This window comes from Hippocampus bargibanti, linkage group LG01 (assembly GCF_051943395.1).
Source record: "Hippocampus bargibanti isolate YZ-2025 linkage group LG01, ASM5194339v1, whole genome shotgun sequence".
NCBI lineage: Eukaryota > Metazoa > Chordata > Actinopteri > Syngnathiformes > Syngnathidae > Hippocampus > Hippocampus bargibanti.
In genome coordinates, this window is record NC_142734.1 from 32,665,841 (window position 1) to 32,681,147 (window position 15,307).

At 44.2% G+C, this 15,307-nt stretch overlaps 1 protein-coding gene across 1 annotated transcript in view; it reads left to right on the forward strand.

Moving 5' to 3' along the window:
• Positions 1–15,307, forward strand: part of bsna (bassoon presynaptic cytomatrix protein a) — a 58,411-nt gene that overhangs the window by 28,617 nt on the left and 14,487 nt on the right. The window contains 2 exon segments of the mRNA XM_089011646.1: positions 7,012–7,458; positions 9,033–14,288. Coding sequence (XP_088867772.1) covers positions 7,012–7,458; positions 9,033–14,288 — 5,703 coding nt within the window.

The following is a 15,307-nucleotide window of genomic DNA, read 5'->3' on the forward strand; positions in this document are numbered from 1 at the left end:
GACACGGAGCAAATCTGATAGAGTGAGCTTAACGAATCAGGCGGTGTGTGAGCGACGGAGAAAAGGTCTTGTGTCCGGCAATGAGAGAGATTAATTTGAAGGCTACACCGGGTTGGATCTATTTCCTGGATTTCCGTCTAACTCCCTGCTGCTGCTGATTGAGTGGATGATTGTTTTTCACCAGCACTATAACAGTTGATCTTTGTTGCTCTGACGTCCATCAGGGGGTGTCAAACTCATTTTTGTTTCGGAAGCATCATAAAGGTTACCCTTGATTTGCTTACGCAGGCCACATGAAATGACTTGGAGGGCCAGATATGGCCCCCGAACCTTGAGTTTGACACCATTGAGATAGAGTACAATGCTGTCATTCCCAAATTTATTCGGGAATTGAAAAGTGTGATGGGGAGCGACGTTGCTGATTTTTTTTGGGTATTGGTTTTTCTTGTGGAGGGTGCAGATAAAGCGCTGGTCAGACCTCTGGCAATGTATTTCCCTTCCTCGAGGGGGCAGCATTTGCCTTTTGTCCATGTTCGCACTTTGGTACAGCTTCAGCTATTGTTAATGCGCTATATAGACCAATATGCATGTATTGCATTGTATTTTGTACAGACACCCCCATTTTAAGCTCAGATAACCCCAGAGCCATAAAACTTAGGAATTAACTTTTTTTTTTGATGAAAGAAAAGAGTTTCTAACCCTGTACTGATGTTTAGGTAGTTGTAAAACTCAATATTCTGTGGGTCCTGCAATTTGAATGAAAATGACAAAAACCTTGGCACTGGAGTGGTCACATTTTTTCCACATCGTCTGGCAGTGAATGAGTTCATACATCTTTGACCACGAAAAAGCAAAATATTGATCGCTCCACTGTCCCGCCCAGGGGTGACAGGGAAAGCCAGGTAGACAAACATCCACACTTCCAATCAAACAATAATTGATCAGGAAATGAACCCAAGTCGCTTGCACAGAAGCGAGGCAAGTGAATCACTGCACGAGCCATTTGACGTGAACCACGAGGCAGGCTGATGATAAAGTTGAAATGACTTCAGCTATTTCACGTCCAATTCATTCATGGTTGTGTGTGTGTGAATTATGTGGATAGGCGGTGTGTTCAAAATGAAGACAAATGGAAAGAATTGGCCTCTCAATGGTCTTCTCCTGCGCATGTGCGGGCGTGTGAACGTGTAGAACTAGAAAAATCCAGCTGCAACCGGAAGCCGAGGTGTTTGTATTCTAGTGCTGTTCCCACCACCTCTCTCTCTCTCTCTCTCTCTCTCTCTCTCTCTCTCTCTCTCTCTCTCTCTCTCTCTCTCTCTCTCTCTCTCTCTCTCTCTCTCTCTCTCTCTCTCTCTCTCTCTCTCTCTCTCTCTCTCTCTCTCTCTCTCTCTCTCTCTCTCTCTCTCTCTCTCTCTCTCTCTCTCTCTCTCTCTCTCTGTCAATGAGAGTGTTTCGTCCGTTTATATTCGTGAAGGATTAATTGTCGATTCCTGGTGCTGTCCAATCACCGAAAAGGGCAGCTGTCCCCCCTGCTGCTGTAATGTGGAAGCAACGGTTGTGCTTTTGCCTCTCTCCATGGTGCTGATGTTAGCGGTGGGATTTTGTATAGGAACGATTGCAAAAAATAATAATATTAATCATGAATGTAAATAAGCATATGCTGCCCATGACTGCTGTGATAGTCTCCAGCACACCTGCCACCAATTTGAAGAGAATTGTTTGTGTGGGTGTACTGCAGGACCTCGCTTTAAGCGGAAATAGACACTTGTCGACTGCAAATAAATAAATAAATAAATAAATAAATAAATAAATAAATAAATAAATACGTTTGTAGTCGTGATGGAGAGCTGCAAATGAAAAATACCTACCATCAACCACCAAGAGGAGAAACAATGTGTTATTTATTCCATCCTTCTTGGACTCCGAATCGATAAGATTGCATCTAAAAATACTCCTAGGGGCACTAATCAATACAGTGTGTGTGTGTGTGTGTGTGTGTGTGTGTGTGTGTGTGTGTGTGTGTGTGTGTGTGTGTGTGTGTGTGTGTGTGTGTGTGTGTGTGTGTGTGTGTGTGTGTGTGTGTGTGTGTGTGTGTGTGTGTTTGTGTCAGTATTTAGCTGCAGTAAATCTCCAGAAGAATTGATGGTACATGTAGTTTCATTACCCCAAAGTGATGAGTCAAGGGAAGTATGAAATATGTTGTGTGTAACTACTCTATAGTGTCCTGCAGATTTGATATGTTTATGGCCACATTATTCAGCCTATTTTCAAGTCACTGCATCATTTCTTTTTTTCTTCTTTCTTTTCCATCTCATGTGTCATTTAATGTCCCGCCTTCCTGATCTCATCTCACCTTTGACCTCACACCTAATTTCCCAGCTGTGTTGTCACGCACCATGAAAGATGTTGGACGTGATCGTATACTATACACCCTGGTCCACGGACCCGGGGGCAACTACCTTGCTTATTTGGTGCTGCAGCTAAATATCACAGGCATCGTTTCTATGCTTGGAAGATGAAAAAAGGCTTACAAACTCGTATAGGTGTTTATGCGAGCCCCTCAGGAAATAATATTGGCTCAATTTTAAGGGCTCTCAGTTTATATGTTATTTTTGTTTCATACTATGATTAGCGTGAATTTTTATCACTTCTTTTACACACAGCCTTGACTGAGCATACCTGTGGGGACACATGGAAATGCGATACGGGTTTAAAGCGAATCAAAGTGCCCACTGTAAAGATTTGTGATTGCCTCAGCCAATTTAACATTATCCAATCTGCCAATCTACATGTATGCTGTTTGAGTTGCACAACAAGACTCGTACTGTATTCCATTTCTGGACAATCCGGATATCGCCAAACTTCCTTAAAAAAAAAAACAAATAAAATCAGTCGATAGTGAATGCAGAATGACCCCAGATGTCGTTTGGCTGCAATGGTTGCAAAAAGAAAGTGGGAACATGTGCAGAGGCTGAATCAGCGCACTGAGCTGGGTGTCAGGGTTAATATACACAGAGAGAGAGAGAGAGAGAGAGAGAGAGAGAGAGAGAGAGAGAGAGAGAGAGAGAGAGAGAGAGAGAGAGAGAGAGAGAGAGAGAGAGAGAGAGAGAGAGAGAGAGAGAGAGAGAGAGAGAGAGAGAGAGAGAGAGAGAGAGAGAGAGAGAGAGTGAGAGAGAATGAGAGAGAAAGAATGACAGAGAGATAGTGAGAGGGAGCGAGAACATAGAAAGAGAGAAAAAACAGAGACAGAAAGAGACAGATAGAGAGAGAAAGAAAAAGAGAGAGACAGAAAAAGAGAGAGTTAGAGAGAGAGAGATAGAAAGAGAGAGATATAGAGAATGAGAGAGAGAGAGAGAGAGAGAGAGTGAGAGATAGTGAGAGGGAGAGGGAGAGAGACAGAGAGAGAGAGAAAGATACAGAGAGAGAAAGAGACAGATAGAGGGAGAAAAAGAGATTTCAGCCATCACCGCAACTTCATTTTTCAGTCTCTTTCTCTCTGCTCTCGTCTGTTTGATCACTTCCAAGCCTCAAAGGGGAATGGCAACAGTAATACTTCCTGCTTTTCAAAGTCCACACTTGAACACTTCAAAGGGTGCTGTCTATTTCAACCTTACACCAAGGCTAATACTCTTAATACACAGCAAGGGGTAGATACGGCAGAGCAAGAACTTCAATTTGGTCAACTTTTTTTTATGCCATCCCAACAGAGCTCATTTGGGGTTAGGGATAAATAGAATAAAACCAGGAGTGATTTCACCACAGGAGAACGGCTACAAGAAATCTGCTCAGGTTGTTCCATTTTTAGTGGAAAGTATAGAACGGGGGTCGGGAACCTTTTTGACTAAGAGAGCCATAAAAGTAAAATATTTAGAAATGTTTTTCAGTGAGAGCCACACGCACGCGCGCGCCCACATACAAGCACACGCGCGCGTGCGCCCACATACAAACGCGAGCGGCCACTTTTAAACAAAATATCAAAATGTATTATTTAAAATAACTCACCGTTCCGCCATCTTTATTCCCACGAATGCTTTTTCGCTCCTCGTGATTGGTAAAAATCCAGGCAAACGATCGGAATGAAGTTGAACTTGCCGGTCCAGAGGCGAAGTTACTGCTCGCTAGCCTGCACACGGCTCATAAGCTTCAACATCTGCAATCTACTTCTCGCAGAAATATGTTGATGCTAACGTTAACATGGGGCTTGTTAAAATGTCACTGACATTCGACTGTTTCATCGATGGTATTGTTTCATTGCAAATTAAAATCAGAACCTTTTCTCTGCACAAAGGCAAATGAATCCTCCTGTGCATTCAAGCTGAAGTGCACTCGTTGGGCTCATTTAAAGGGGCGTTTACCTGTTTCAACTTAGGTCAGTGTCATCCAGTCAAAATTGCGCTTTCCGCCAACTGCAGCCCCAACCAGAAATGAACGGCGAAAAAAACGAGAATATGTATTTGGTTTTATCGGCGAGCCATATCTTCTTTTCCTTTTGGCTTTTCCCTTCAAGGGGTCGCCACAGCAAATCAGCGTCCTCTATCTTGAGAGGTTTGATCCGCATGTTTGTTTTGGCCAAGCTTTTACGTCGGATGCCCTTCCTAACACAACCCTCTGTATTTATCCGGGCTTGGGACTGGCACAAGAAGACTTACATCCCTTTGTGGCTACACAACAACTCGCTCAGTAAAAGCCTCCCAAACACAAAATGGTAATCGGCACAGCAACATTCAAAAAAGCAAAAACTATACTCACCATTTGATGACAATGCTCTGAGAGAGACTGAACGAGACAAATTTACGAGAAAAATCGCCAGAGAAAGGGAACGATAAAGTCCATATGCAATCATCAAAAGAGCCATATATGGCTCGCGAGCCATAGGTTCCCGACCCCTGGTATAGAACATCATTCAAGATTTGGAGGATTTACACCTCATGTTTCATTTTAGACCACTTTAGACTTTTAGTCTACTTATAAATACTGAAACAATGAATACATGTATGAATACATTAATGTAATTTGATGTAATTTAATTTAACACAAATTAATGTGAATTAATGTAATTTAATGTCATTTAATGTAATTCAATGCAATGTAATATAATTTAATGTAATGCGATTTGATTTAATTTAATTTTTAACTTCCATCACAGCCTTCCAATTCTGAGCAGTAGTGTAAGACAACGCGATTTATTAACTTATTACCAATTTCAAATGATTCAGGTTTGATTTATCAGCCATAACATCTGGTTTACCTGCGTGACTTGATGGGAATTTTTGCGTTTCGTTTTTGATGAACCGTGCCAGTGGTTCATGAGGTTATTGCTCGCAGGTGTAGTTTGAAGAAGTATGGGGCATATCTATTTTGTGATTTTTGCTGCTTTGTGAGCATATGGAGGCATAACGAATATTGTGATTGATGAGTGTGTCATAAAAGCCTCATATGGTTTTCAATAAGTAGCGTTTGAGCATATAAACGAAACAGCGGAACAAACGAGACAAGAGAAGAGGTTGCTTGTGAAGAAAGATCAGAGAATTGCAGAGCATGCAAATATTCTCCCTGCTCGTCAAGTCAGCCTAGAAAAATACACTCCATAACAAATTCATAAATACACATACCCCCCGAGACCCTTATTATGAGTTCAAACTGTCTTGAAGCACCTTTGGCACCATAACAATAAGCACCGCCCTGATGCCCACTCTAGCTGCCGCTCTAGTTTCTTCCTCCGCTTGCTTCAGCCCCAGCGGGGTGGCGCATCCTCTGAGGCAAGTGTTCAATTATTTTGTGTGTGTGCACATGACTCACATGTACGTGTGCTGTCACTCACTCGACTCTCATTGCACCCTTTGGCTTCCTCCACGACTCCCACCATCTCTTTTCTCCTCCCCAGCTTCTCCGTGCTCGTCATCACTCTCTTTCTTTTTGGTCAGCATTCATCTCGACATGGCTTCCTCCATTTTGCATTGATGACAAATGTGCACGTGTATGCGTATAAATATGAGTGGACAATGCAAGGAGAGTGCAGCCTGAAGCTACGGCGAGGACCAGGGAGTTGTGCGTGGGTAAAAATAGCTCTTCCATTGTCAAAAGAAAACAAAAGGAGAGCAGAGAGTGTGAGAGGGCTTGAGGAGAGAAAGCAGATGATGGAATGAAAGCGAGTTGGCATGCTCATAAGTGTGAAAGACGAAGGAAATTGCTTGCTGGGTGTCTAATGAACTTAGCATAGAAATGAACAAAGGAAATATGACAAAGGTTTCTAGATGTGATCGATAACCAACATAATAATGTTGAGTGACATCACCGACAAATATCAGTTCGAGTGGAACCGCTGCAGTTAAATGAGAAACAAACACAAAAAAGGCCTGATGGAATTTCAAATTTGGATCGTTTTCATGCTTATGGGGGCAAACTTGGTCCAGTGGCTATCACGCCGACTTCACAGTGCAGAGATCGTGAGTTCAAGACCTTGTCCGGCCTCCCGGTGTGGAGTTTACATGTTCTCTGTGTCGGTTTTCTCCGGGTCCTCCGGTCCTACCACATTCCAAAAACATGAATGGCAGGCTGATTGAACACTCCAAATTGTCCCGTGGTGTGAGTGTGGATGGTTGTTTGTCTCTGTGTGCCTTGCGATTGGCTGGCAACCAATTCAGGGTGTCCCCCGCCTAGTGCCAGAAGATGGATGGGATAGGCTTCAGCACCTCCCGGGACCCTAATGAGGATTAAGCGGTCTGGAAAATGGAAAATTCATGCTTATGTTGCATGAGATCATGATTAATTAAGTGACTGAAGAGCATATAATCAAAAAAATGGAATCAATAAACAATGTGGAAAAAGGCTGGTGTCCCACAAAATTTATTTTCTAATCCCAAATATTTCACAGCAGGCTGCCAACATTTCTCAGAACACATAAAGCAGAAAAAAAATGAACGGATGCTACGACTGTAACACCGCCAGTCGTATTTCACCATTTTACATTTCACATTGACTGCAGGTGTCATGATTTATGTTGTCTTTCAGAAAAAGGAGTGGCTGTGTCTCAACTGCCAAACCCAGCGATTGATGTCTGGCGGAGGTCTCGATGAGCCTCCTCTCGCTGTTCCTCACCCGTCCCCAAAACATCAGCTCACTGGGACACCACGCCACCAGGAACCAGCGAGTCAACAAAGTCCCCTCCACAAAGCCGCCAATCAGCAAGAGTCCAAGCCAGCCCAGCCTCAGATAACAAAACCACAATCGGGAACTGGAGTGAACGAACAGTTAGGTCCGCAAGCTGCCAAGCTGCCGACAGACACCAAGAACGTACCAGTGACGTCAACAGCAGAAACCCCGAAGAAGACCAAAACCACTGACGAAAAGTTGAAGATGGAGCTTGAAAGCCAACCCGCCAAAGATGCCAAAACCACATTCAAGAAAGGAGATCAAATCACACCAATCAAAGAAATTAAGAAGTCAAGGCATTACGACGTAAGTGCACTAAAACAGTGTCCCAACATGCACAACCCTTCCCCTCATTAATATTTCTTGACATCTCTTCAATTTAAAATGATATCTTGAAAACTGCATTGTGTTTTTTGTGTGACCTTGAATCAAAGTGAAGAGATGACTTCATGGTAAAGCCCTTTATTCTAAATAGGAAGGAGTCCAGAAGTCGCCTTAAGGGTCCGGTAAGGGTAAAGGTTACAAATACATATGTGCCAATCCCTATTTAAAACAACCTGATGAAAGTACACTGTATGTATTCCTGTATACCAGACCTGCAAGATCCCCATGAAGTACAGTAATTCTCTATGTATGTATGTATTTATTTATTTATTACGGACTCCGCCCAGGAAGAGTTGCACGTAACAGTTTGTTTGTACCTCTGTGCGGCATTGTGGGATAAATGTACTGTACTGTAGGCTTTTCCTAGCCATTTATCACTGTATTCCATTTTTGTATCAATATCAGAGCATCCCGAGAGCATTACACCCTGGTAGGTTGTGTTAGACATTGCGGAAAAAGAAATTGAATCTCTGGGATCCATGCATAGCATTGTCAGGTTGCCTAAGAGCTCTCCTATTTTACGGAGAGCCATGCCTCTGAGGTAGGCGCTTGGGGGAAGCTATCCACCCCAAATCATGGGTCTGAGTGTGTTTAAGATGATAATGACCGGAATTGATCAAATGAATTGATTTCTAAACTGGTACATAGGGAATGTACTATAACTAAATCCACCATGCTCGTCAACAAACTGCCAAATAAGTCTACCTGCGCTTCGATCAAAGACACAAACAAAATCGCTTTGCACCTCCTGGGCCTCAGGTTTGACCTGCTTTTGTGAGTCTAAAATCTTAACTACTTTTTGTCACCAGGCATAGCACGTCGACCTAATTCACAAACACGCTGAATTAGACTATGGACCGTGAAAATGCCAATGGCCATATTTTTACGCTGTGTGTTACCAAATTGTTGGATGAGTTGGGGGCGGGGCAACACCACATTCCCAAACACGAATGACCAGACTCGTGCTGCCATGAAAACAAAATCATGGCAATTTTTACACATAGCACAAGAGTGCCAATCCACCAAAATATAGCCCGTTGTCGGCAACAACAATGCAAATTTGGCCTGTCACTGATGTCATGAATCTAGTCAAGGAAAAGTTTGCATTTGAAAACTACATGAATCACCCACATGAATACTTATAACTCTCAACTGAAACACATGACATGTAAATTCTTGATCGTATTTTTATTTGTGTGAATTGAAGGTTTGAACTGTTCTTTAAAATTTAGCGTCGCTAGCTGTATATGTAGCAAGCTATTGATTTCCTTCTGGCTTAATGCTGACGCTGCCACACATAGAAAGCCACACATTGTTTCGCATTTGAATGGGGGAATGAGCGTCTCATTCCTTACTTGGTTGCAGTCAACGTTGCACCAGAAATTTGATTTTATATATATATAAAGTTTGAGAAAGTGGATGGATGGTGAGATACACTGAATACGAAGTGAAGAACACCAAGACCTGAAAGGCTTCTTTTTTGTTTTTCCCTTTAGGAAACAAAAAACAGCACGCATGACTTGTCACGTAGCCCACAGAGCCTCAGTGATACCGGTTACTCCTCTGACGGCATCTCCAGCTCCCACAGCGAAATCACCGGACTAATTCAAGAGGAGGAAATGAAACTGAGTGAGAGGGGGATCAGCGGGCGGGGCTCTCCACCAAGCCCTTCAGAAATTACCAAACTGGAAAGCTCTGTGAGGCCTTTGCTGGAGAAGAGCCTTTCCGAAGACAAAGCGGACAGAAGAGGAAGGAGGCAAAGTGATAGAGACTTGGATAACAGAGGAAAGTATCGCACGCGCTCTTTGTCAATCCCACCGGATGCGTACGACTCAGATGAAGAACTTGAAGACATAATGGAGGAAGAGGAAGATAGGGGAGACTGGGAGGGTAAACGGAAAGAAGGTAAGGAAGAGAAGAAGGAAAAGAAGAAGAAAGACAAGGATCATGAGTCCACAGAGATGACTGATGAGGAGTTCATGAGGAGACAGATCATGGAGATGAGCGCTGATGAAGGAAATGATGAGGAGGATGAAATGGAGGAAGATGAAGATGAGGAAGATGAAGGTTACGGCTATGAGCGAAAGAAAAGCCACCACAAGCACACCATACCCGACACAGCAAAGGAGAAACGCCGCCTACAGCACCACTCTAGCAGTTTTGAGGAGGAAACAAAAAGCTCAACTGATGTTTACAAAAGCTCAGTGGAGGAGGGTGAGGAAGATCTGATGGCATCACAAGGTGGTTTGAGGCGCTTTAAAACAATCGAACTCAATAACACCAACAGCTACAGCCGAGACATGGAGCTCAGTCACGAAAATGACTTAAGCCTTGATCGGGAACCTGAACTGGAGATGGAAAGTCTGACCGGCTCTCCCGAAGAGCGCTCTCGGGGTGACTACTCTTCCACTCTTCCGCCAACTTCCGCATCCTCTTACGGCTCAGGCCAGTCTCCTACATCCATCTCTTCAATGGAAGAAGACAGTGACAGTAGCCCCAGCAGGAGTCAGAGGTTGGAAGAGGCTAAGCAACAGAGAAAGGCGCGGCATCGTTCTCATGGCCCTCTCCTTCCTACAATTGAAGACTCTTCAGAAGAAGATGAATTGAGAGAAGAAGAAGAACTTCTGAGAGAGCAGGAGAAGATGAGAGAAGTTGAACAACAACGAATCAGAAGCACGGCGCGCAAGACCAAGCGGGATAAAGAGGAACTGAGGGCTCAACGACGTCGAGAAAGATCCAAGACACCGCCCAGTAATCTCTCGCCCATTGAAGATGCCTCTCCGACAGAGGAGTTGAGACAAGCTGCTGAAATGGAAGAACTCCATCGTTCTTCCGCCTCGGAATACTCCCCTCAGAGTCTGGATTCAGAAGCCGAAGGCTACGAGTCCCAACTTTACAAGTCAGGCAGCGAGTACAACCTTCCTACCTTTATGTCACTTTACTCACCAATTGAAAAATCATCGATCACAACTACAATAGCACCATCAAGCACTTCCAAGCCATTGAAGAGTGCTGAAGAGGTTTATGAAGAGATGATGAGGAAGGCAGAGCTGCTTCAAAAGCAACAGAAACAGCAGCAGCCGTCTCCAGTGAGACATGGTCAGTACTACGAAGAAGACATTAACGGACAAGGTTATGATGACGAATATGACTACGAACAACATCGAACGGGATATGACAATGATGCAGTTGAGATGGAAGCTGACATTTATGAGGAGATTCGACAAACATCTCAGAACATAACAAAAATGCAGCAGGCCACTGATGAACAAGTAGAAATTGACAGTTCTTACCCAGACAAGCAATTTCTCGACACAGGTTCCACCTTTGCAAAACTACTGGAACAAAGCAATGCCCTTCTAACTCCAGGAACCAGTCCCACCCAGATCTCCGCACCTGTCTCATTTGCTGAAACAGGAGGATGCATCCCTGATGTTCGAGTCACTCAACACTTCGCTTCAAAGGACAGACACAAAGACAGATTAAGAAGCCAAGCGGGTAAAAATGGAATAACCCCAACAGTAGCTGCTACTACAATAGCCGCTTATGGAGTTTATGCTAGAGATGCTGTAACAATTTCTCAGACTAGTACAAGCAACACAATAACATCCACCCAGGCATATATTTACAGCAGACACACAAGCCCTGCAACATCTTCAGCGACAGTCTCAAGTGTTTGCAGCAAGATTGCAGAGATTACCCAAGCCTATAGTCAAAGGGAGGTCATCACGAGAAGAGTAGGGGAAACTCGAGGTGTAGCGCTTCGAGATATTCCAGCAGCTGTTAACGAGCGAATCAATGAGCCACGCTCTCCAAAGTATACAACTTATTACAGGAGCACCAGCCCTCCCCTTTCGCCATCCCCACCACCGCAAAGTCCTACGCGCTCCCCCTCCAGGAGAGCAACAGCTGAGTTCTCCACACAGACTTTCAATTCAGCACTACAAATGGATACGGGAGGTTCTGGGCCTACTTCACCAGTGATGGCTCAAGGAACCCAAACTTCTCACAGATCAGTCTCCCCACGTCTCTACCGGCAGCAGTCATCCCAGGATGTGCCATACTCTCCACTTGCAAGTCCAGCTCGTCCAATAACTGTCAACACGGCGACATCCCCTCTATCTTCACCCACACAATTTAGCCGCCAATCGACATTTGATTCTTATTCACCGTGTAGTAGCCCCCCAGATACGCCTCCTTACCAACATTCACCGACACACAGCTTCTACAGAACACAACAAATAGAAAAGGTAAATGTTGGAACAAGTATGGTTACCACGGCCAGTATTTATACACGGGGTTCCATTTCTATGGATAATATCTCCCTCTGCCGCATATCTACAGTTCCAGGCACATCTAGGGTTGAGCAGGGCCATATGATACAAGGTGGAAGTGTTGTGGACCTCAGAACCGTCACCAAACATACCCCAATCATCATGACTGATCAAGGAATGGATCTCACCTCTCTAGTCACTGAATGCAGAAAATACCATGGTGGATCTGACAGTAGCAGACAGTCATCAATCATACAACCACTCATCATGAACCTAAATGCCCAGGAGACCATCACACCAACCACAGTGAGTGTAACAGTGGCAGCTTCCATGTTTATGTCCCAACCCAAACAGTCAATGGTCTATGGCGATCCCTATCAAAACAGAGTGGATCTGGGTCCGGGTATGAGTTCAGCTGTGTGTTTTTCCCAGAACAAACCTCCTCTGTCACCTCCAATGGACCCATCGATACCAAAAATCGATGCAAAACTTGAAGATCTGAGTATTCAACAGAAAGAACTTCAAAAACAGCAAGAGAAGTTGCAAATGCAGCAAGAGCTTCTTGAGCAGCAGTTACAACAACATCACCATATGCAACAGCAACAGGCATCCGTTTTAACGCGGTATAACCTTTCTGGCCAGATCTCACCCTTGCTGAAAAAAGACTTGCTGGTCAGCCAGACCAGCACTGCCTCCACTGTTGTCAGTGCTGTATCGCCAGTCCTCAACCCAGAGATGTATGGCACTGGGCCCATTGAGCTGAAGGGAAACTCTAGTCCGCCTGGTGTGATTACAGGTGGGAAATCACCACATAGTATGGTAGTACATATGGAAGGTGGGCAAGAACAACTCAGAGCAGTGACCCAACTTATAAAAGTAGAGGAAGGGCAGGATGCTGTAGATCTGTCAGGAGGCCAGATTAAACCTGACAACCAATCAGCTTGCTGCGATGTTGTTTACAGACTTCCCTTTGGTGGAAGCTGTGTTGGAACTTCAGAGAAAGAGGGCACAAGGCCTCCTTCCGCTCCAGCTCTTTCGTATGATTCCGATCCAGAAAGGCATCCTGGAAAATATCATGAGTATCCAATGGAAGGACACAAGTCCTACACGTTGCCTTATCCTGGGAGGCTTCAACCTTCAATGTCTGATACAAACCTGGCTGAGGTGGGGCTGCAATCCTACCATTCAAAAATGGAACCACATCTTCAATCCAAAGGAGAACTTGCAATGGATCTAAACACTGTCAAACATGGCTATGGGGGATATATTGGGATGCAGTATGGCTCATACACAGATTTGCGTCATGGGGGAGAACTCCCTGCCCCAACATTGCCTATACGGCGATACAATTCCTTGTCTAACATCAATTCGGACTATGGCTACTCGCCTCGTGACATTGCCAATTTCCAGGAAGCTAATTTAGCCCAGTACAGCGCCACAACTGCCAGAGAGATAAGCCGAATGTGTGCCGCTCTCAATTCAATGGATCGCTATGGAAGCAACCCAGACTTGAGACAGTTTGGGAGTTTAGGGAGAGGAACCGCCCCCGCACCCTCAAGACTATCAGCTGGCCTTGGCTTGAGACAAAATCTGCTTTTTGGATTAGATGGAAAGCCATTATCTCACAACCAAGCACTTACAAACCTCATCAATGCCAGACAGGCCAGTCTTAGGGCCATGTACCCTGCAGCCATTCGCTCCACAGATGGGATGATTTACTCCACCATTCAGACTCCCATTGCTTCTACCTTGCCAATCACAACTCAGCCTGCGTCTGTTCTTCGACCGCTACTGAGAGGGGTTTACAGGCCTTACCCATCTCCCAACATGACAGCCGTGCCCCTATCAAGTCTCACCAGATTACCAATAACGCCCAGAATGTCTTTGTCTGGACAAGCTCCGGTCCGTTACTTTGGACCGGGTCTTCTCCAAACAACCTCAGTCTCTGCCACTACTGCTGATGCAATCACAACCTTAGCCCCAACAAGTGCTCAGGTATCCGTTCCCTTGGCAGTTCCACCCGCCACAGTCCAAGATGAACCAGTTTACCTTGGTAAAGGCGCTGTTGTTACCACCTCATCTGTAGAGGTCACTTCAGCTGACGCACAGCATCAACCGCTAAACATGTCCCAAGCGCACCTGAACAGCCAACAACAGGCAAAAGCAACAACTGCTCAATGTTACACGACAGTCGCACCACCAGATTCGGCAAACATTTTACCAATAGTGGGTACTCTACCTCCTTTCCCCCCACCTGGTGCTGTACACAAAGAGGGGGAAACTGAAGCAGAAAGGCTACATCGGCAGCAGGAGCAGCTTCTGCAGATGGAAAGGGAACGCGTAGAGCTAGAGAAACTCCGGCAACTGCGCCTGCAGGAAGAGCTAGAGCGAGAAAGGATTGAGCTGAAGCTGCACCGAGAGAAGGAGCATATTCTGGTGCAGAGAGAATTACAGGAGCTGCAGAACATCAAGGAGCAGGTATAAGGGAAAACAGGAAGTAGAATCCTTTGATGCTTAGGGGGTGTTTTTGTGGTGTTTTTAAGTTTATTCAGTTTTCACAGAATTCCATTGAATTGTAGTGTACTTAATGTATCAATGTTTGCATGCAACAGTGACAATATTAAGACACTTTTGTAATGGATACCCCAATGAATATACATTTATAATTGGGGGGCGGGTGCCCGTGGACTATTATCAGCAACTCAGAAATCACTTGCAATAAACTTTTATGGTTGTATAAGTTTGCAAATGCATGCAGGAAACCAACTACGAATGATTTAACATTTTTTTTTCAATCACGTTTTTAGTATTTTGTTTGGTTTTATTTATTTCATTTTTAAAACGTGAATTACATTGTAGAAATGTATGGTTTCTAGGTATGGTTTATGATTCTGTGTCATTGCTTGTACAGTGTCCTGCATGTCTGTAGGTGAATGATTTGAAATGGATGTTGATGTTTTTAAGTGGTCCATGTGATAAAAAGTTCTATATTTCCCCCAAAAATATTTAAAAAAAATAATAAAAACCAATAGGGGTGAAATAGAATTATCACGAAATAACTGCTCTTGTTATCCCCCACTAAAGCAGGGTTGTCAAACTGCATGTTTTCCAAGTCTCCCTGTTGCAACACAGCTGATACAAATGAACAAGTTCGTCAGGCCACAGAGCTTGCTAATGATCTGATCATTTCAGTCATGTGTGTTGCCACAGGGAGACTTGGAAAACATGCAGGACAGAGGGCCTCCAGGAATTGAGTTTGATACCCCGCACTAAAGTTATTGCAATGCTTTCAGATAGAAGAGCTGACATAATAATTGTCTTTTTTTTCAATAGAACAAGCAGTTGAAACTCTTTCAAGTTAACTCTGTTAAACAGGTGTGGAAGTTTTGCTTGATACAAAAATCAGCAAGAGAATATTTCTGCATTCCATGGCCTTCAGTAGCAGCACAATTCCCAAGCACTTATTTGTGTCTTCATTTATTTTTGCAACAGCCTAT